General features: G+C 41.4%; 1 protein-coding gene and 1 long non-coding RNA gene across 7 annotated transcripts in view; one reads left to right on the top strand and one right to left on the bottom strand.

Moving 5' to 3' along the window:
* Nucleotides 1-23745, bottom strand: part of TACC2 (transforming acidic coiled-coil containing protein 2) — a 196113-nt gene that overhangs the window by 49445 nt on the left and 122923 nt on the right. For all 6 annotated transcript variants that reach the window (XM_019555907.1, XM_019555909.1, XM_019555904.1 and 3 more), the window contains 2 exons: nt 14892-15043; nt 1528-2845 (listed from right to left, as the gene is read on the bottom strand). In XM_019555907.1, coding sequence (XP_019411452.1) covers nt 1528-2845; nt 14892-15043 — 1470 coding nt within the window. The remainder of the gene's footprint in view (nt 1-1527; nt 2846-14891; nt 15044-23745) is intronic.
* LOC109324075 lies at nt 18247-22321 on the top strand. Its single transcript, XR_002104845.1, has 2 exons — nt 18247-18527; nt 20699-22321. It is a non-coding gene; the product is annotated as an uncharacterized LOC109324075 (long non-coding RNA).

The raw sequence follows: 23745 nt of genomic DNA on the forward strand, positions 1-23745 counted from the left end.
GGCAGAGGAGTCGGCGGCCCTAGCCCTGGCCCCAGCCTGTCCTGCAGCGCTGGGGGACCATAGCCCCGGATGTGCAACACCCATCGGGTGGAGGGGCGAGCTGGAGCTGCCCACACCCCAGCAGTGCTCGCACCCCCTGGCTCGCCCCAGCTACGCTGCGGAGGCTGCAGCCTCCTGGTGGGCACAGAGGCAACCTGCCCTTGCCTGGTGGGGGGCCTCCGATTTTCTGCTTGCCCAGGGCCCCAATAACCCTTAATCTGCCACTGCCTAACAAAGCATTTCCCTGCTTTTTTTTTTTTCTACAGGGAAGAAAATTTTACTCCAGAGGGCAAAAGGAGGAGGCAATTCTCTAGTAAGAACTCCATGCAGTGTTTTCTATTCAGACTCCAACTTCTGGAAGTACTAAGGCATTTAAGGACCAGCCTGTCCCTTTCTATACATCTGGTTTTGATGACTACTGAAGTAGGCTACTGCTCCAGCGATTCACAACATGTGCACAAACCTAATGGCTTAATTTCCTACATACTAACACAGGGAACTTCCTGCTAGTTGTAAATTGCTAGTGTAAGGCCCTGGCTGCTGAAACCCCATCTAGAATGACATTTGAATTCCCTTCCCTCAATTACCATCCAGAATGACTTCTTTAGACTTGGTCTTTTTTGGGCCAAAATGGAATGCTTTATTTTGGGGCATCCTTTGGATTGCAGGAGGATGAAAGATGCCCTGGCTCTACATTCATCTTTCTTTCTTTTCTAAATTGCTCTGAACTTTGGGCGTTTCACAAAATGTAAAGCTATTAGGAAAAAAAACTGCACCTGTAGAGTAAGACTGGAGAAAAAACATCACCCATAACTTAACTGAATAAGCTAAGCACTAAATTGTTAACTAACTGAACAAATGTGGCAGATAGAAGATTCTCCTCACAAACTTAGCAAATGGATATAGAAAGAGAAGATTTGCCTAATATGTAGCAGTCAAAGGGTATTTTGATCCTCTTGTAGACCGGTACAGTATTTTTAAGGTAACAAAACTCAAGCCTAAGGACTATGTAGTACTAAGGAGTAACAAGTCACAAGATCAGCCTCTAATTAATAGGCCAGGGAACTGTCCGGTCTGCATTGATGAATTCACTGCATACATTGGTTTCAAACATGACAATGATACACAAAATGAACCTCCAAAATTTGGCACTAAATTTTTAAAGTGCAATTACAGACACTTTGAAATCAAAAGGAACATAGCGACTGTTGGACCTGGTCCTGCTTAAAATAATTCAACCATCCATCCACCGATCTAGTCAGTTTTGACATATTTCCATATTCACATCAAGTCATTTTGTGCTGAATGCCTCGCTACATCAGGACTAACACTGTAAGACACAGACGTGAATTTACGTGTCTGGTAATCTATTCCTTACCACGTTGTTCCTAACCTGAACGAAGCTTCTTCGAATATAAAACCAAAGTAATTATGACAGGATGTGTCAGGCTCTTTCTATCCAAGAAACATCTCTACCCTTTAACTTACGTCTTTAGTGGTGTCTTCTTCTTCTTCGCAGGTTTATTTAAGTTGTCTCCTTCAGTTCCATTTGTTTCACTGGCATTGGCTGGTATCTCAAAGGAGGCTGGAGACTTAGAAGGTGAGCTGGCTATCTTACAAGACGACTTGAAAGGGTCAACAGAGTCCTCACACATATCTGGATCAAAACTGTATGTCTGTTGAGGCAATTTGGGAGATTCTTGCATTTTTGTACTGGAAGAGAATGGGTTAAAATTGGGATCATCCCACTTGTCGATATCAAAAGTATAAGAGCCTTTTGTGATAGGGATATCATTTGGATCAGTGGGTGACTTGGTTGGTGTGGTAGGAGCATTGTCAAGCTTTTCCACTGTCTTTTTAGTCTTTGGCCTCCTTAGTGGCATTTTGGCACCAGGCTTTTTGCCTACTTTTTTGGGTGGAGGAGTGCTTTCCGGCTGGTCTTCACCGCTGCCCTTTTCCTCAGAGTAATCGAACTCCAGCCTCACAGCAAGGCCTTTGACTGGCGGATCCTCTTGCCCGCCAGTGTCAGAGGGAGTCACCTCCACAGCCTCTGGTGCCGTTGTAAGAGGTAGAGTTTTCTTACTGGCAGAGGGAGAGTTTTGCACTTTGCTGCCAGTACTAAATGCACTAATCGCTTCAAAATTATCTGGATCAAAAGGATAGGAGGCTTCAGGCACAGCAGGGATCTCCTGCTTTTCAGCAGAGATTTGGGAAGGCTCAGGACATTCAGGTTTAACTGAATCAACCTCTGCCTCAGAGACTGGCTTTTCCTCACATGGGGGAGAGACTGCTATACTAGTGTCTGATGGCTCTTGTTGGACTTCTTTCACAGGTGGGGCATCTGCAGGTTTTTTTGCTGGCTGCTTCTTCTTTAAGGAAGCGGGTCTGGGTTTTTTTGTTCGCTTTAGGGTACTACACGCACTACTCGAACCTGTATTATACACATCTGCTGCTGGAGTTACTGTCTCATTATTGCCAAGATAAGATGCTCCATCAAAATCACTAGCTTGCAAACTAAGAGATCGAGATAACGTAGACCGGGCAACTGGAACAGAATCTGTTGATTTTCTTCGAACATTCGCTTTGGGGTCACGATTCTTTGTGTCTGAAGAGCTTGGTCCTAAGGTATGGAAAGAATCTACCAACTCAATGTTGTCAAAGTCTAAATTGTATGTCCCACTGCTAGCTATGGGTTTATCCTCATCAAAGACAGCAGAAAATGAATGGGAGGGAGGACGAAAAGGGCTTTCTTCAACTGATTCACTATGGGATACATCAGTTACGGACACAGTATCAGAACAGAATCCTATGGGGAAAAAAGGAGAAAACTCAGTGAATTAAACAGATCGGTCACTGCAATAAATTATTACGCCCCTGTATAAAGTTTTATTACATTTCACCTTCTGCACATCCATAAACAAAATTGAAGAAAAATAAATAAATTATACAAAATGAACCAAGCCTAATTGAAAAGAAGTCTCTTTACCATTTTTGAGTGTTCCAAGGCTAGTGTATTATGTATAAACTATATAGACAGGCTTGATAAAATGTTTCTGTTTTTCAGTTACTCCAGATGTAGTTTTCAGGAGATCATACACTGTGAATGGAAGAATATGCTAAATACCCTAAATTGTTAACTGATCTACCCTGCCTAAATGATTATTTAACCACATTTTCCACTATGATAATGGTTTGAAAGTTTTCACTTAAAAATGTATCAGCACTCTTTTTAACAGTTTAGAGGTTCAGGTCTCTTAAATTTCGGTAATCTGGACATTACTCTCCCAGTTTAATGTCCTACATTCCTCTCTTGATCATCACTCACTAGGAATGTGGCTTTCTCTCCTGAACACAAACACTACTTCAGTACTGCCCAAAGTGGGGATAATTCAAACACCACATCTGTCCACGGCCCGAGTCTGATAACTCTACATTCTCTTTCCACTGCTTTCAATATAAAAGCTAACTGTTCAGACATTTCCAAATTTTCTGTGAGAAATAACACTGGAAACCATGCTGAGGTTATTTCAAACTCACTTCACGATATATTTGTAATCAAGAGTAGAAATAATGTTAGAGCTCTAAAACCAAAAGCATGCATCTATTCTGATTAAAATGTTTACATTTGGGTTCCCAAAATGATCAAATGAAACGCTACTGAGACATTTAAAACAAAAGAAAGAAGCAAAAAGATGTCGTAAGGTACACGCGCAGAAGGGATCATGGAGTTAGTGATCTTTTACTTCTTTTCCATCTTTAATATCCTGCATGTGACTTAATAAATGGCCTTGAATAGCCTCAACATGATGTACTGAAGTCAAAAGGCAAATGCCATGGGCTAGATTTAATCTTGTAGCAGGATGTGGACCAAAGATGACTATCAAAGAGCAGGATAAGGCTTTCCAGTGTAAGTCCAAACAGCCAAAATGCTGCTCTACGTTTAACTGACTGCATGTAGTCAGTAAGATACCTACCACGCACCAGTTGAGAACTGAAGTTGAAGCCCTCTACATCAAGGCAAGTGGTAGTCGGCACAAGAGTTGTGTGTGTTGGCTTCAAGCCCACAAGAACTCCTCCACTCCCAGACTAGAGATATTCTCAGCTGATCAATTAGAGCCAGACCTTAGGGGATGGTGCAAAGCCAACCTAACAAGTTATTTTCTCCTTGGATCCTAAGGAAATACTGCCAGATCATGGCCTTCTTTACTTCTCTCTTCCTCAAATTCAGAGACCCCATCTTATCACAGGGCTTCCAGGATCAGGCTTGGGGGCATTTGCTCAAATAGAATTGGAGACTGGAGTACGCAACAGGCAGACAGACCATCTCGCTCTGTTGTGATGGTGTGAATCTGTCAAATTCCTACTTACCATATAGGATGAAGTCAGACAAGGATCATTTGAATAGGTTTATATTCCACACCCCCAAACCTATCTGTCCCAGGTGTATTTAGCAGGCAGATGCCCATCTCACAACCTGACACTAATTAGAAGTCTAATTTAAAAAACATTCTCTATCATTATGGTCTCACCAAACAAAAACAGTCATAAAAAATTGTGACGGGCATTTATAAAGAAGATACGATATACTGACCCTCTCATTTTCTCTTGCTTTATATATTGGCTAGGGTTTTGAGGTTGATGTTTCAATAGGACTGTGCCATTAATGACATCCATAAACAATGTAGCTTCAGAATATACATTTGGGATAAATGTTACTCATCACATGGTACGTTTAAGTAATGGTGTTTAACACAGCCAAAGCTAAGTGCTATGGACTTTACACTGTGTTCTCAGAATATTTTCATACGATCGTATTACTCCACACCAGTGTGTCAGACTGGTTTGGTCCCCCAGGCTGGATCTGGACCAAAAGGCTCCTTGAGTGCCAGATCTGAACTGTAGGACTTTAATGGGCCAGGTCTGAACCCAAGTCTGCCAAAGAGGCAAGCATTGGCAGGGGAAACTGCACAGGTTAATGCAGCTGTTGCTCACTTTGCAGACTAAAGGTGCAAATTGCAAAGACTTTGCAGGCAAAGCATACGATTACAAGTTACTAACCTCTACATTTTGGATGGTTGCCTTGGTTTGCCTTTATTGCCTGGCAATTACTTTGCTCTGCAGGTGGTTCAGTGAAGTGCCATATACTTGCAAGAATGAAAATGCATTCACTGTTGGTTTACGTATTTGTGGCCATCTTATTACAAATACCTATTATCCTGTGAGTTGATCACTACTCTGTAAGACATTTTAAGACTTTTTCACCAATGTGTTTTAAACAGCAGTAAATCCAAATATGTTTAGTAAAGCAGAGGGGTACAAAATATGCATTCGATAGTAAACAAAAAGATATCGTCTGTCTGCTGTCTCTTCATTTGTATCCAAATCAAAGGTATTTATTATCCATAAATAATACCTAAAATAAAATCAGATTGTTCTTTGATTTTGTTCAAGGAAAACACCAAAGTCTTTCAGGCAGAAAAGCACTATGGGGTCAGATTTGGATTATGTTTATCTTGGGACTTACATATCTTCTTTTATAGTACAGTGCACCTGTTTAACTCATCAGAGATTAATGTATTTGACTGTCTTTTTTCAGATTTTACTAAAGACAGAATTTTAAACAACAGTTTGCTACCACTTTTCTTGTCTGGACCTGCCTGTCATTAATTCCTGTTAGTACAGCTAATTTCAAAAGTGTGGCTGGCATATCCATCCAAAAGTGTGGCTGGCATATCCATTAGAAGCGTCACAATCACATCAGCATGATTATGATTTGTTAACAACTGGAAGCATTTAAACAAAACATGTTTCCTTTCACTTTGAAATTCTGTATCATGTTGCGTGCTTTTGCACATGTTATATGCTCAAACACCTACCCCGTGGGCTGGATGAGTGGCTTGGGGACAGTCTGCAGCCTAGGTGGGGCCTACAGCTTTCCTCCCTCCAGCATACTGGATCTGGTGCCTGCTGCAGCAATCTGGGACCTATGCTGCAAGCGGCGTGGATCCTAGACTGGTTGGAGCAGGCATCATGCTGGACGCAGTTCCTGCCCCAGCTGGACTGCACCATGCACGGTGTCCATTCTGGGAAGTGAGCCACACATGCGCCCACTACAGCCAGGCCGGGACCTGCGCTGCCCGTGGTGCTCACAGGCATCACATGCAGTATGGGTCCCAGACTGGCTGGAGCAGCTGCTCTCTGAGGCACCATCCCAGAGCTGCCGCTTCATGTGGCATAGTCTGGCTGGGATGCGCACCACATGTAGCGCAGTGCCCACTCTGGCTGGTCCGGTGTCCATTGCTCCATACGTGGCATCATGTTTCAGCCACTCCAAGGTCTGAGTTGCACATGTCTGCCCATGGGGATGTGGGTCTGCTCAGACCCAGAGGCACCACTGGGGCTAAATGGCAGGGCTCCATGGGCCAGATCCAGCCTGCAGGCCATATATTCAACATCTCTGCTCTAATATAATATAAAATAAAAATACTGAAATCAAAATGAAAATTTTGATGAACCCAAAATATGCGTTTTAATTTTTTTGAATGTAAGATTTCAAAATGTTGGGATTTCATTCCAATTTCAAAATTTTCCATGAACTGAATTTCCATTTTCTGTACAGCTCTGCTAATTAACACTTCTTCTCATTTACCTGTGCTATCTTTGTACAAAGAAGAAATATTTACTACTCCAATTTCAGCCCTGCATTTTATTTGTGAATGGGATGAGATCACAGAAAGCAGTTCCTCTTTGTTTCAGAGGCAATTGTGTGTCTACAGAGGGACCTAGCCATAAATATTATTGACAACTATAAAGAACTGGAAGGCTTGAAGACACTGGATATTTCCTAAATCAGCATTTTCAGACTGAAACCTACATTTTCATTTTTGTAGGAATAGTAACTACAAAATTCCTGTTTGCACTTGGAAATTTCATTGAGCCATGTGAACCAAAAATTGTATTTTTGGTTTTTTGGATTTTCTTTAACATGAATGCCAATAAAGTAGCACTGCTTCCTGAAAGTGTTTATTTCCTTATTCAAAGGATTATGTTTGGATTCAGTCTTGCTGGATGTTTTTTAATTAGACTTGCCATTGCCAGCTGAGCTGGTATTCACTTTTCACACAGAGAGATCCTTTTTTAATGCCAGGCAGGTTCCTGCTAAAGACACGCCAAGTAGAGTTATAAGCCTCCAGTACTGGTCTAATCTACACATTTTCCATGGGGAGAGGGTGGAGAATAGCTAAATGGAAATCAGAACAATAAACCATTGCATAGCTCTAATATGTTGATGGGGTATACAATTTATGAAATAGATTACAAGGAATTGTCACAAGTAAGAGTTGTTTTTATGATGATTAGCCAATGCTTTTGTTAATGCAGACACCAAAAAGCACAAACAGGATTGAGGCCACATTGTGCTGAGAACTGGACAAACATGTATTAAAAAGTATCCCTGCCTTGGAGTGCTAAAAATCTAATGAAGCCATACAAAAAAGGCATCACAGGGTGGTGCAATGGCTTTGGTAAGAATATGCTTTACTTTGTTGCCTTAAAAAAAAAAAAAAAAGGATTTAAGTTCTCTTGAAGGCAGCTCTAAGTAACAGATAAAGCTGTAGTCATTTCCTACGCTTTGAAGTCAGTGTTGAAATCCTATAAACACAGTTCTACAGAGAGTGCAGAGGTCTTACTGCCTTTTTTTTTTTCACAACATGCTCCTGACCCAGCCCTCGGCTTCTTCCTATAGGATCGATGTCTGCTTAATACATCAAGGGGAAGCACTGTTGATATTTTTATTGCTGCTGTCTGAAAACAGGCAGCCCATCAGGAAAATATGGGCTTTTGGTAGAAATTAATTGTTATGCAGCTATAGAACCCCTGCCTTGTTACAGCAATATCTGCTCAGCCCCTCTAATGAGAGACATGATGGAGAAGATACGAACTGTATTCACTGTTGCAAGACAACGCGGCTGTATTATTACAAAGAGCTTTTTAGAACCTGCTCTTTTGACATTAAAGTGCTTCAGCAGCGCGGGGAATTCTGGCCTCCCAGTTCAAAGTGATCTAAACAAAGATTACTATGACGATGTTTTGTTACAAAGCTGGCAGCTTGATAATAAAGGAACACATTATGCAAAATACATATTATGCAAAATGCATATTATGCACTTGTTGGAGGCAAAATGCACCCCTCAGTAAAGGGCTATCACAAAGCCTTATAAGCCAGTTGCGTTCCATTTTTAGCCCTCTGTTGTACACTTAAACAGGCCTTAGTGTGGATGGATATTAGTTACTATTCAGTGGGTACCTGTGATTCCATAAGCCACAATGGAGTAACTCGTTTTTTTTGTAGGACCCTTCACTTTCTAGTCAAACCCAAGTCCTTACTCAGACAGCAATCTTGAAATGAATGGTGGTGCCTAAGTCAGTCCCTACAGCTGTTGTTTATTTTATACCAATCTAAGGCCTATTATACAACATTAGTCATGACTCAGGATGTTGCCCAAGCACATCAAGCTCACACTGATATAAAATAATCAAAAGCTGGAAGGAATGATGTAGGCACGACCGTTCATTTGGAAGGGAAAAAGGTGCTCACACAGTATGGAGCTGGAACTCGTGAGGCACTAGGTTTCTTCTAGAGGTCCCTCAGGCACCGTCTGGGTGGGCTTCACCGCTCTGTACTTCTGTCTGTCTTGTGTATTTAGCTATTTAAGTTCTGGATTTTCCCTTACTCTGTACTGAAACAGAACCAAGTTCAGTGAGATCTCATTCTCAGTAGAGCTTCCAGGTACATCTGTAATATAAATAAGAAGGGAATGGTAGCAAAGATGAACACCACTTCTACAAATTCTTCACGGATGCTTGTATGTTAAAAAATGATGAGGGTGTCTAATGCCTGTAGCCTGTCTATAGCCTGGAATAGAAGAGAAAAGGTAGTGCAAAGAATTAAACTGCCTACACTAATGTTGGGGAACTATTAGGGTCCTTTGCCCCTACCCCCCCACCTTTCCCTCATTTCAGTAAAATGAATTCCTGCTTGATTTTTTATAGTCACTTACAGAGAAAAAAATGAACCACTGAAGGATATTATCAATCTGTTAGGTCCGGAGGACAGTTGAAACTATGACAATAAAACTCCAATGGTCTCCAAGTAACAATAGCCTGGATTCAAATCCATTTTTGTCAGTTCAACCTTTTTAAAATAATACACAGAAAAGTCTGATTTGTAACCAAAGTTACTTAAAACAACTCTAATGCAAGTGATAGGAATTCTTCAAGCTATGTAAAATTGGAAGTTTTACTGGCATTATCATTACTTTATTGTTATCTTTTGTTAGAGATGGATGAAAGAGGCAGCATTCAGACTGAACCTACAGTAGCGCTGAATGTACAGTTCATATTTGACAGGCCCCCTATAGTGACAGAAATTGTAATTTGGAGATGCTCCCTTACTTGGAAGACTACAGAGGTCGGGAGTTGGAAGATGGTCCCTCAGACCAGTCAGAGACTGAAGGACAGCAGAAGTTTGCTTACTGCTCCACAAAAAAAAACAAACAAAAACCCCCAAACTTTCTTTTTATTCACCTACGCCTGTGTTTATTAAACCCAGTAAATCACTACATCCTCTCCCCACTGCCATCTGTCCTGGTGAAAAAAGTGCAGGCAGTAATCATCCAGACTCCAGCTGATGGAAGCAGCCGCAGAAGCAGTCAAAGGAGGGAACTTCAGACGTTCAGAGAACTTCCTACAGTTTGAACGAGGCTTTTTGTGCCTTGTGTTGACTGGTTATTGTCTTCACCACACTCCCTCCCACTCCATTGCCACCAGACTATGCAGTCGTGCTCTGTCTCCAGCTCAGCCAAGACTGAAGTATTCCATGCAAAGTGAAAAAGGAACAAAGGAAAAGATTGACGCCAGCCCCCCACTCTTTCCTAACTGGTGAGATATTTAGGTTCAGATCCCCCAAGGCAGAGGAAGGAACTAAACCTAGGTGTCCCATAACCTGGGTCAATGCCCTAACTTTTGGCTACTAGCTCAAAGGGGAGGACCTCCCCCATGATCAACACCTTTGCCTATTAGACCTGTATTTATAAATAGTTACAATGGTTTGTAAATAGTTGCAATATTGTAAATAGTTAACTATTAACAATATTGTAAATAGTTACAATTAACTATTGTAAATAGTTAAAATGGTTTGTAAATAGTTACAATAGACACTGGAGACGTGTGGGGGGTGCACATGCACGCCCTGAACGTGGCAATGCACTCCCTGTGAACAGGCGGCGCTTGCCCCCTGCCCCCCCGACAGCCTGCGGCTGCCTGCATGAGCTTGCTGTGCCCCCACGCTCCAGCCTCCAGGGGCATGCAGTGTTCATGACAATAGAAATCCCATCTTTTCAGACTATAAAGCATTAGTTTAAAACAAAATTGCTCATACCTAGTCATATTGCTCATACCTAGTCAACAGGCTTTGGGCTAAAACAATGGTTCTCAACTGGGCTGCAACAGCACCCCACGGTGCTACGAGGCCCTTTCAAGGCTGCCACAGCACGGACATGGCAGCTATAGCCACTTCCAGGTAAAAATGCCTCACACATCTCCTCTGGAGCTGGAGAGGGGAATAGTTGAGGCAGGAGCAAGCAAGGAGGCACAGCTAAGGTGCAAAGTGACCCTGCATGCTGGCCCCATATGGTATGCAAGACTATGTCACCTGGCGTGCAGGGTTTTCTGCACAGCTTTCCACAGGTCCAGCAAATTAGCATCAGGGGAGCAGCAATGAATGCTGCCACCGAACATCTGGACCCATGGGGAGTCCCTTAGGCCTGATGAAATGACTTCTGCAGGCCGGATCTGGACTGTACGCCAGAGGCTGAGCACCATTTCCGAGAACTACTCAGGTGCTTACTCAAAATAAGGCTGCCTGGTGACTTAAGATGCCCAAATCCTATCCTTTTAAACTCTACCTGAACTAAATAGACTAGTACTGTTGACAAGTTTCAGCTTCCTGGAAATGTTTTACCTCGATGTGATAGTCCCTCAAGAAAACAAATTGTGGACGTGGAACTGGAAAGGAAAAGAGCCCTAGCAAAGGCTGCTGAGAAGAGTCACTGAATCAAAGCCACCACGGCCGGCTCTACTTCCAGCTTCTGGTCTTCCCAGGAAGCTTCAGGCGACTGCCCCCTACTGCCATTCAGCTCCTTCCCGTGACCGCAAGGGAAGTTTCTGTCTCACTGTCTTCTCTCCAGTGATGGATGGGATCCATGCAGCAGGGTTTACACTACCAGATGCTGGCACAATCCCAGGCTCAATCTAGTCATAAGGTTTAGCTATATTTTACTTTTAATAACATTTATTAAACTTACACCGGAGTTAAGCTCATTAAAAACTCGCACCATGTCTCCTCGGCAGTAGGGTTCAGCTGTTGTGCTAATGATATCATGGGCATAATTACAACTGTCTGCATTAATAAGTGTTGTTAGCCCTACGTGGAATAATCGATTCAAAACTTCCTAGATCTCCCCCAACCCAGCAGTACCCAAACACATCCGCCCCTCCAACCTCACTTTGAAGACAAAGGCACCCAGTCTTTAAACTGGAAAGCACAGATTTACCTTGTCTTCTCCCTTCCTGCATGCCAGGCTCTGCAGGTGCCCCTATTCCTCTTTTAATGAAACGGCACCAGTGCAAGCTTTGTTTGCTAGCTTTATATCGCCAATTAGGAGCTGTGCTTCAGCTGCACAGAAACCCCATGCACGGGACTGACTTTCTTTGTGTGCACGTATGCAGATTTCTCAAAGTGGCTTTTACAGTACAAACCGTTTCATGGCTCACGCTGCGCAACAAGTATGCAATTTCGCTACACAGCCATTTCAGGGGCACAAATATCTTCTAACGGAGTCTAAAAACAAACAAATATTGCTGCGTTGTTCTCCTTTGCTTAAATTGTTAGTGTTTTAAAACATCTTCTTTTCCTTTTCCAAGTCACCCTGTTAAATAACTGCATTTTACGTAATTATGGACTGCTACACGTTCCTTCATTGGTTTGTTGTAACCTGCCTCCCGCAGACAACTTACGCATGCAAATGATATTCATACACCTCCAGAACAGCTAAACAGACTAAACGGCCTTTAGCCCAGTAGAGCACATGTCGGTTACATATTCAGTCGCCCGTCTTTTCTTAAGATATCCGGGAGAAACGTGGAGAGGAAGGGGAGAAGAAAGAGAAGCACATGTGACAGGAAAGTACATGTGTAATCAAGGGTGTGAAGTGAATGTGAATCTGCTGCAGTAATTAAAGACCACACTCCAAGCCTGCTTATCTGTTCCTTTCTTCTCTCTGCACTTAAATCATATTTGCAATCAGGGAAATTAAGGTTTTTCTTTTTTACAGAAATGATAAAGGAGGAGGAAGTCTGTCTGGATTTTCCTCTTCACTATAGCAATGTGGAAAAGAATTCCTTAGTATTTTATCTTGATTTTATGGCATCTGATTTTATCTTAGTATTTTATCTCGACTTGGTGGTATCTTAGACAATATTCTGGACATTTGCTAAGCTAAACTGAAATATAAACAAAACTCAGCATTTTGAGGATTTATAAATCCCAGACATGTCCAAAAGAAAACTGATTATCTGGAGATACTTCAGGTACTTATATTACCTTACAGGTTAAGGTCCATCAGAGCTTAGATTTTACAGAGTGCCCACAGTTTATTGATATCATTTCATTTATCAGTGAAATGCAACCACTTCTGTAGCTGAAGTTGGCAGCTTCGGAGCAGCGCACAGCAATGCTACTCATCTGTTCAGGATTAAACATGAGAAAACTATCCAAATGAAACACAAAGAGAACTTTGAACAGACAAAACAAACCTATCTTTATGGACCAAAGCCAGGTTATTGAGCTAACTGACTTTCTTTTACAAACAGTCTGATGGGGAATATCATGGGCATAAGTTGTCAGGTTTTCTCTTTTAATGCACAGATAAAAGCTACATTAAACGTGCTGCTAAAAGAGTTCCTACGCTCATACCTTCTAGTATTCAATTTGTCAAACAAAAGGAAATGAAGCTTCTTTGGCGAGAGTATGCTAACTCTAACATGTGATATGCATATTTTAAAGAAAATAAATTGCAGTATTGTTACAGACATGTTTTATACACACAGCCATGTTCCTGTGTTGCACTTTACAATGAGTAGTCTTAACATTCCTAGTAGCCCAGTACGATTTTCTTCAGATGACATTAGCATATCATTACCTTCCACCTCTGTTGAAATAAGGCCCGTAATCAACTTCCTATTACTGATCCATAAGCATATCATTATATTTATAATGATCTATAAATACTGGACTAGTTTTGTACTATTCACACAACACTGGAAATAAGGAAGCTGATTTAATATAGAAAACCCACAGGCAAATTCTCTAAACGCCTTTGTATTTCTTTGTTCCATGAACAATGTTATAAACTTGACAATCCACTATGTTACTGCAATGTAACTCCACAGGAGAGAAGAGTGCAGGAAGTTGCTTGTTTTCATGACAGAAGTCTTACGACCCCAAAATAACAGCACTAACAAGTTCAGTTCTAACTGGAAAACTGGACAGCCTACAATGTTTAAAACATACAAAGTATAATATTAAAAAAAAAAGCCACAACAAAATGATTCTGGCAACTGCAAAATATTTCTCCTTGCAACATCTAATTTTCCAGAAGACACTCCAATATGCAATAAACTGACAGCTGAATAAAATACACCTTTGCAATCCATTCTCATATCACCTAGCCTTTGGAAAGACAGTGAACACCTATTTTCATAAGTGATATACTCATTAGAAATCCTGCAAAATAAAAACCATTCTGTGAAGGCACAATGTTTCAAATATGTAGGTGTGTGACATAGTCCATCTTTAAAAAACCGGTGAGTGGACTTATATTTGCATGGACAGTGGGATATTTTACAATATAGCTATGCTTGGTTCTTTCAGATTGTTTTCCAAAGACTGCCAACACTAAAAAAAGGTCATTTTAAACTGTTGGTAGTTACAAGTAACACCTACAATTACTAAAAGATTAAGGGAAATCTTTATTTTTTTGCAGCTGACCATCTCATTTTACCCTCCTGCATAGCCATATTTTCCTATGGACAATATCCAAACCCACAAAACCTGAGAGGGGCCTGCCATATTCTGTAATGACATTTCTGTCTTTTGTCTGAATTTTAGTTAATTTTCATCTGATGGTTGCCCTTTCAAAGTACTGTAGAGAAGTGAGGGGACTTGGCTGGTGTTTCACTGGGAGTAACCTCTGGACAGTTATGGACTGCCACGAGCCCTGAGGACAAGAAATATAGTGGCAGCTTATGCAGAAGACAGAGGCCTCTTTTGGACCTCTCCTTTCTCACGATTGCTGAACCCTTGGCTCCACTGGTGAATGTCTTATATTTGAGGGAGCAATAGTGAGCAGATAACCTGCAATTTGGGGGTCCCAAAAAGGTAAAATAGAAGTGCATGAAAGGTTCATCTGATACAACTGTCTTTCGAAAGACTGTTTTTTCACACCCTTACATAAGGTAAAAAGGGGAGGTAGAGTGGACCCAAACCTGAACCCCTGCTTTTTATACACTGCCTTGCATTCTCCAGAGGGGAAATGACCTCCCACGGGCCAATGCAGCTCAGAACTGGGCCTGGAGAGAGTGATTTTTTTTTTCAGTATGAAGGTCTGACACAGGCTAACTAATCTTCCAGCAATCATTTTATTAGCATCCTTTCTTTGCTGCTCTTAGCAGAGATGTGTCCCTGCAGTCCCATCCTCCAGAGTGATCCAGCCCATTCATTATAGGCTCATTACCTGTGTCTTCTGAAGGCAACGGTTGCCTGATTTCCTGTTCTGCGGTATCAGCTGCCGGGGCTGCTTCCGGTGGTGGCTGCGGGGGGGCAGGTGGAGCCTTTACTGGAGTCGTGGATTCTGGTGTCTCAAATGCTTCTTCAGAGTCGGAGCTCCTAAAACAGAAAATAAGAGCCTCATTAACAGCCTGGGCTTATTGCATCGAGTGGGCATTCAAATTTGGAAGGGACAGGTTAGACTATTAAATGCAAGACTTTCTGAGTCGAGGGAAGCAAAGCTCAGTCGTCAGTCTGCCTCTGCATTTCCCAAAGGCAGACTACACCCAGGTGACTCTGCAGTATGATGGCCAGGGCAGAACATCATTATTGCAGGTTCTCTTTGAAGAAATCTTTTGTACTGCTGAAGATTTCTGCGTGTCTCAAAAGTGAACATGCACTTGAAAAGTAAACACTTCCTGAACAGCCTGCTTTGCAGTGTAAAGGAGGCTTGAAAAGGAAAGACAACAATGGAACCTTTTGAAGAGTTTCTGAAACTTTTCTTGGCATGATCATATGCAAACCAACTCAGGGAAAAAACAAAGGGAGCTTCTCAGGAGAGTTTCGGGGCCCTATTAAAGACGCACTCAAAACTGATCTAGTATTAGATTTCTACATGTGTGCTTACAGGCTAGCTAGCACATACACTATAACTGGAAAAGTGACTGAGCAGCAAACTTCTGCACCGCCCAACCCCTCAGAAATATCACATTTCATTGTAGTGGCATTTTTACACAGCACTTTAGGCAGTAGTAAGCGTACTGGTTTGTTATACGAGATAAGACAAGGCTGGTAAATGAGCAGAGTTTTGTATGCTGTCAATAATACATTTCTACCCCTCCTTCATTACAAACACATAGAAAACAGAAGGTGCGCAAGAGGTGAAAGCACATAAAGGAAGCTATGAAAAATGGTGCCAACCAAATGAAATGCAAGCTTAAAAGGCTACAACTGTACAAAGAGATGGTTAACCTAAAAATGTAATGGGGGGAGAGGGGATATACAGAAGGACATAACAAATTGCACTAAAGGAAAGACCACTTTAGGAAACTGTCCTAGCTATTTGCTTTTATAGGCAAAATGAAACTACAGCATAACATTTTGATTTCTCTTTACGTAACTTTGTTGAGCAAATAATGCTGTTACAATACTGTCTTGGTAATTACTTAGCAAGCATTTCTGCTGGTCAGATGCAGTTTTTCCCACTGGTCTATAATACAATGAATTGAATGGGGTGACGGTTTCCTGAAAAACAGGACTGACTTGCCTATTTCCAGTGAGTCTCTGCATGGCTAGGAGACTGTAGTCTCCGGTACTTCTCACAGCTGTCCACATCCATCGCGCCCACTGCATTGGGGACAAAATTTGCCATGAAGTGAAAGCCATTTCATCCCAAAGAAGTGCTCTACAAGTCGTCCTCATACAGTACGTGGAATCAAGGACTTCTTTGACTTAAATAAAATTAAAAGAAAACTCCACACTGCCAAGCCATAAATTCTGTTTGCATTCTTGAAGCTTTTGGATTATCTTAAGCAGCTCCCTGTCAGACAAAGAGCAAGTGCTCGACTTGCTTTCTGTTACATTTGCTTAAATCTCTCAGCATGATGCCTGCGTGGGCCAGAGTAGAAAAGAGCCCAGCGTTGTTCCTGACAGCTCAAGGGGCTGGATGGACCGGATTCCCTCCGACTAGCTCTGCAGAATCCCAATGAGAGCTCGGTCTCGCTAGCTATGTTGTCTCAGCACACACAGCTGCTTGGACTCTGCCATTAACTCCGCAACTATTTGATTCCCACTACACCTGCGCAAAGCAAAAGGATTTTAGCTACGTATTATCCTCTTTTGTTTGGTTGATGGGGTTTTCTTTTTCTTTTTCTTTTATTTTTGTTCACTGGCCAGGCCTCCTGTAAATAAAGTTACCTCCTGCCAGGAGAAATGCACAAAGATTGAAGTACTGCATCTGTTTATCCATTATTTTTATGTCAGCTTCTCAACATACAGTCTTTGTTTCCAAGCTCAGATCATATTTGTTCAAGAGGCTACGAGACCGAGTGAGTTAATGGGAAGCAGCGGGCTGTAACTTTTTTAATTACCTCCCTTCAAATATGCTTCCCCCTTTACGTTTACAATAATGTAAAGACCAAAAAGGACTGTAAACAAAGAGCTTCTGTAAATTGAAATAGAGCCACACAATGAGTGTCCTTAAAACCAGGGCAATGTTTTTCCTTTCCCTGACAAATTTAGGAAACTTTAACCGGAATCGAAACATTTCAAGGGAAAACAGCTATTGTTTGATTATTTTTAACAGAGAAAAAGTAAATGTTTCCTAGCCTAAACCCTAAAATTAGAAAGTTACAGTCTAAGCAAAGGACTGACAATTGCACAAATTAAGAGTGCAGTATATCAATTCCTTGATGTTTTATACACCACAGAAAGGATTTATTTTCTTTCCTTCCCCCCTCAGACATATGAATATAACTTTATTACATCAGGATAAATATACAGTAGTCCTAAAACAGTAATAGCATATTATTTTGAACATTTATTTTCTAGATACATTATATACAGCACAAGTTATATGTATTGTGTATGTACATATACAAGTCTATATTATATACAGTGTGCTGAAGAAGTTTCCACACCTTAGTCACACTTATCATCAATGTATAATTGTGCTTGATGGCACATGTTCTATTTTTATGGTGGCACCGTTGAGAGGTTACTTCTGTTTGTTTCTCTTTATAGCAGAAGTACCATAATTGATCTCATGTTTTCTATGCGTAATGGGGCCACCACCCACACTCCAACTGTTGGATGAATCTGGAGGAAACACCAGGAATGCCAATGGACTTTTCTACTGAAGACAAAGGAACGCCCTATTCTTATGTCAATGAAGAATAAAACCACCATCAAATTGTGAAATCAAATTCTGTTGCTTTCATGAATCTGCAGGCAGTTTTAATGCCAGTGCTGAAGTTCATAGTTTTCTTTATTATCATCAGCAGCAACAGAACAACAGCGAAAAAATCCCTGCCTCTATCACTGCTGCTAAGCCAGCGAGCAACATTAAAGCCAATAAATATCATATTAAATTCATTCTGATGCTGCTGGTGATATTATGACTAGCAACACAGTCAAGAAATTACACTATTCAGAAGGAAATGGAAAGAACGATCTAATACCAAAGAGGTCCTCCCCATCGCAGCCAGCAGGTTGTGGAAGGAGCAGAGCTATGGATGTCTGTGCATGCACAGACACACAGACGCAGACACACACACACACACACACACACGCGCGCGCGCGCAGACGCGGACACACACACACACACACAGACACACACACACACACACACACACAGAGCTGGACTTCCAAAACTGCCAGGAAGTTTGGGAAGTGGCAAAGGGTAGATAGAGTAAGAAAACATCAATTCCTCCCAGTAGCCAAAATGATGCAGGATTCCTTGAACTCCGGGATGAATGATAGAGTCCAGGCATAGGTCCAGCCATAATCCACGACATGGGTTCAGGTCCTATCTTTCAGTTCCAGCTTTGGATGGAGCTCTCCCCAAGTGAACTCACTGGTTTAGTTATTTTTCCAAGTGATTAATGTTCCAGTCAGTAGGTAGATTTTCAAGCATTTGTTTAAAACGCAAGCATAGAAACCCTAAGTGGAGCATTTACTCTTAAAATAGTATTCTGTATTGATAACAACAATGTTGCTGTAACCTTCACAGATATGGGTGGTTAAGGAGCAGATGACTCCAAACTACCCCTACCTTGCAGACTACATTAAGGCCAGTGACCTCAGTTCATTCACGCTCCCTGCCATGATGTCAGTCTGAAACCTTGCCTCCAGGTTCAGATCCCAGCTTTGCATCAGGAATCCTGAAAGCCCTGAGAACCGCAGTTCAAACCAGGGTTTCCAGAGTCTCTGCCACAGGACTGGGAGGAGTGGGAAGGGGATTTTCTCAGGGCTTCCAGGCTCCATTTCACACCGTTGGGAATCTGGAAGCTCTTGAAACTTTGCTTGAACACAACTCCCAGACACCCTCCTTATGTGGGGGGACTCCTGAGTCTATCTCTGACTTTAGGGGTAGCCAGCTCCATTTTTATTGTATAAAAAAGTGGGTATTTCCCTTTCCTTTTTGACATTTTACTTTACTTAACAACTCATTCAGAATTGTTAAAAAAAAAAGCAAGAGGATGAACCCCGTGATTTGCTCAATGCCTTGCATCAGCATTAGTGGATCTTATTCCCCTTTTCTAACTGCATTTCCTTTGGAAATATTAATCCAGACAGGGCACATCTACACGTGCATTGATGCGCTTTCCTAATGCACATCAAATTTGGGACCTCCAATATGAGGTACTAAAATGTGCATTAAGCTGCACAAATGTGCAGTAGCAAGAGCACACTCTTTGTCAGTGATGCTTAAAGCACGGTAGCCTATTCTGCCGCACCTTAGTGTATCAGCACAGTTTTTAAATGCCGCCTTAATGTGCGGTAGAATAGGCTACTGCACATTCAAGCGGATATGTAGACATGCCCACAATCCAGATAATTACTTCTCCATGATACAGCAACAATTAAAATACCAAAAACACTCCAGAGCTGTGATCCAAAGGAAGTTCCTTCTTGAAACAAAGGCAGCTTGTTCTATTCTGCCAGTACACAAAATTAAGTGATGTGTTCTCCATGGATTTAGGCTGTCAGGAATGTGAGAATATCATCACACTGTAAACCAATATGAGATGTGAAACATAAGTCTCACATTTAACTGTCAAATCCACCTTAAACGTTTACTGTTTAAGATAGAATCAGGTTCCAGAATTGTAACATAACCATATTTTCCTTCTTAGAGAGAGAGAGAGAGAGAAAGAAAGAAAGAAAGAAAGAAAGAGAGAGATTAATACATGCACATATATAAAAGAAGGATAAAGATTAAAGTATTATTGCTTCTCTGTGCAATCACTGTGCTTACAAAATGAACAAGGAAAAATAAGTAAAGTTTATGTAAAGTTTATGTAAGCAGGAGCACAGTCTCAGTACCTCAACGGTTTCCTCTAGGATTTGCTTGCAAAATATACAAAGGGAAAAAGGAATAAGAAGGTATAATTGTTTTTTTACCACTTCTAAAATTAATAATATGAAATACAAGTAATGATTATAAGCAATAATGCATTGGGTTGACTATATACTACTTTTTAGAGGTGGCAAGTTATGAGAGATTTTTGGAAGTCTTCTAACTTATCTGCAGCATCATTTTTATATTGATCACTTACAGAAGTGATTTAAAAAACATGGGAAGTGGTTCTTACCATTTAACAGACATATAAGCTAGTCAGCAAGTACATCTGGTTGCCCTGTTTGGTCAAGGCACTTGGCATTGATGGTAAAGGGATCACTTACAAATATTCAAAAAAAATTAAAACACAATTGATTAAATGATATACATGTGTATTTATTGATAGAAAGGAATATATTTAAAATCTACCTGGAATTATTTTAGTCTAACTGTACCAGGTTATCAAGAACAGTCTGTAGGGTACAATTCTTAACTGAAATGATAATGGTCTAAGTAGGTCTTTTTCATGTCTCCCTGCCAGGATTCTGTGTATCTGTAAATAACACACGTAAAAACCAATGCAAGATGGAACATGAGAGTTAAGTGAAAAAGGAAAGAAAAGAAAATAGTGAAGACAGTACGGATGGTGGAAGCTTATCTTGCTCTACAAAGTGATTACAATATGACCAGAAAAGATCTTTCGTTTCCCATAGGTTTAAGATATTAAATAAACAGAAAAAGTAGTGCACATGCAGAATTTTTTCGACCAGAGAGCATGACAGGAAATGCAAAAATAACACTGGATCAAACACATCCTGGCATGCACTATAATGAATGGGGAAAATTCACTGTTCCCACTCTCATCTGGAAACCTTGGGATTTTGTCCAGCTATTACACAAATCTCAGGAGGAAATAATGAAGGAAATGACTTGGGCTCACTTCTCTTCCTCACCTTTGGCCTCATGGAAACCCCTCCCCATGAGATCCTTCACCCTCCCTTTTAATAATGCAACTGAAGTTTGCACTGGAAAAGCATGTCATCAGTTACTGCAGTCTCAGAAATAAAGTTCATTGTCTATATAGCTGCAAAATATTCGATAAATGAGAATTTCTCCTTTTATTTTCTCTCTTCCCTGTTCACTCCATTAAACTGCTACAACCACTAGAATGAAGTGAATCCAGGTGTCACTTGCAGACAAGGTTCAATAACAAATCTGCTACAGTGCTGATAGGATTTTCTCAGCCTCATCAAGAATGTTGTATTTTTTCAGGCTTTTCTTGAAATTTATAACCCAGCAATAGATACCATGCAACTGTGCATGTAGGACACATCCAGCAAAGCAAAGATAAATGGATATCTTTAAAAGTGAATCATGACTGGGCAAAGGACCAAGAGATTTAGCACAGGTTTTGTTGCATGAGTGGTTTAAATAAGGTTCATCATCCTTAATGTTGAGTACAATGGCCCAGTTTTCAGAACTGTTGTATGCGCACATGTGGCATCTTTTGCCTCAATGGAGTTGCTTCCCTTGAAGCAAACTCTATGTTTGTATCATTTTTTTCTCAGTATGCCAAAAAAAATGCCCTTCCCATCTGTCCAGAAGCTTTATGCAGCTCTCATCTGCTGGCTACCCTAGCCCACAATTCAGTGATGCATAATTGGATGGGATTTTAGAGAGGGAGAGTTCAAACCCCTTCTAGCACACCGGCAGCGCTGGAATGAAGAGATACCATGCACCTCTTCCCCTGCACAGAGAGATGGGGGAAGGTAAAATGATGCCACAATACTAGCTGAATGCCACTTAAAGATTGGAGACAGCCAAAACATCAGCAACGCCTGCTTTTAGGCTTCTTTGTGCCACTAGAATTACTAAAAAAAGCTGGACCACTGAGTAGAACATAATCCTTTCTATTTAAAGTGTGTATATCTTCTCCCTAAACCTCACAATTTATTATTAAGGAAAGAATAGACTAATTTGCCAAAAGTTGAAGGATGGCCCAGAACTAAACTCTCTCTCACAGGCTGGGTACATAGACATTATCACTTTAACCTGCAGCTTTATTGTATCCACCACATGCTCCACCAAACTTGTCCTTAACTTGTAAGTATTCAGGTAAACCATATACAATATTCATTTATCTGTATGCAGATATCTTGTTTTAGTGATACCAGCCCACACAGATTTGAATAAACATTGTGCAGCAGATTCATAAACTGGAAAATAATCTGCTTCACACATGTACTGACTTTAGTATTCTCCAACAGAAAATACAGCCTATACATCCCACCCCTGTGCAAAAAATTTTTAAGGGTAATAAAATTAATACAACACTCTGTAGGTCTATGGAAGTCTTCTACATTCTTACCCAACCTTGATCTGGCAGGACTAACCGGACCTATGCAGGAAAGAAAAAGAAGAAAGTCCCAAAAAGACGGTGGAGAGGGAATTGAACTCTCAGCTCTGTCATTTCTGCCCACCTATATTCCCCTGAAGCTTCACTTTAGTCATCCCAACAGAGCCAACCAGCTCCAACACCTACTTCTGTAGATGTTTCCTGCAACCTGTCTGCAGTCCTGGGTGCTTAAGAGGAAGCACGCCACTCTGGAGCTTCTCCACCTCATATCTCCACATACAATTTTAGGTGACCCCTAGTTTGTTGTGTCAAACTATGGAAGTACATCCCACCAGGGCCATTTGCAGCTACAAATTATGATGAGGACATGTGGTTTGATCTACAGATGTGGTGTATATGCGTAGAAAATCTCATGAAGTTACTTTTTGTATTGAAGTTTCTGTGAAAAAACACAGTGGTTCTCAACCATTTTAGAACCAAGGCATCCCTTGGAAAGTACCACTCTAGGTTTTCCTTGCTTTTTTACTACAGAAAAACAATAGAGCTTTTTTTCTGCTACAAAGAATTGAGAAAGATCACAGTAGGTCAGAATGTTTTTGACACTATGCAATCTTATTTGAAATCTCAGGGTTTATCATCTTGTGAATCATGTCTGCACACCTAACAATGCTAACACTGAGTAGCACCCCACACCACTCTTGAAAGGATCTCAGGGAACCCCAGGGTGATGCAGCACCCTGGTTAAGAATCAGTGCAATAAATGCTCTAGTCCAGAGATTGGAAACATCTTAGCAATGGTGGTCTGAAACAACCCACTAGGGCTAAGGACAGGCATTCAAAAAGCCTGAGCCTGAACTGATTCAATCTTTACAGGTTAGTAGAACCTGGCTAGGCTGAACAGGTTTGTAAATACACAGACATCCCCTCTGGACTGAAGAAATGGAGGCATATGCCTGCAGTGGCTCAGGGTAGAAGCCAGGGGGGTGATAAAGCAGCCCTTCCTTCCCTTCCTCAGGGCTGAACTGAGGGCAGGGTGGGGGTGTGGACAGGCCCCAGCAGGATGCTCTGATCAGGGAGGGGTGTCCCCCCGCCCTGCTTCTGACCAGCCCAGCAGGGAGTTGATAACAGTTTTATCACCCCTAACTCAGTGTTTATCAGCCCATCAAGAAAACAAAAGCCTCTCTCCATTAGTTCCAGCTCTTCTTAAACAACTTTTTCGGAGGAAGGAATGGAGGGTTACCAGCTACCTCTGGATTAGCTCCAGTTAGCCCTAAGCCAACACTGTCCTATCTGCCTTTGTTACCTCTCCCACAGCAGAGACTGCAGCCAGCATGTGGTCTGCTAGCTAATGCTGAGAGGTGTCTGTGTAAGGCAGAGGGGAGGGGGGAATCCCTGCTTGAGCAG

Source organism: Crocodylus porosus, unplaced genomic scaffold (assembly GCF_001723895.1).
Source record: "Crocodylus porosus isolate Cpor-Errol unplaced genomic scaffold, CroPor_comp1, whole genome shotgun sequence".
NCBI lineage: Eukaryota > Metazoa > Chordata > Crocodylia > Crocodylidae > Crocodylus > Crocodylus porosus.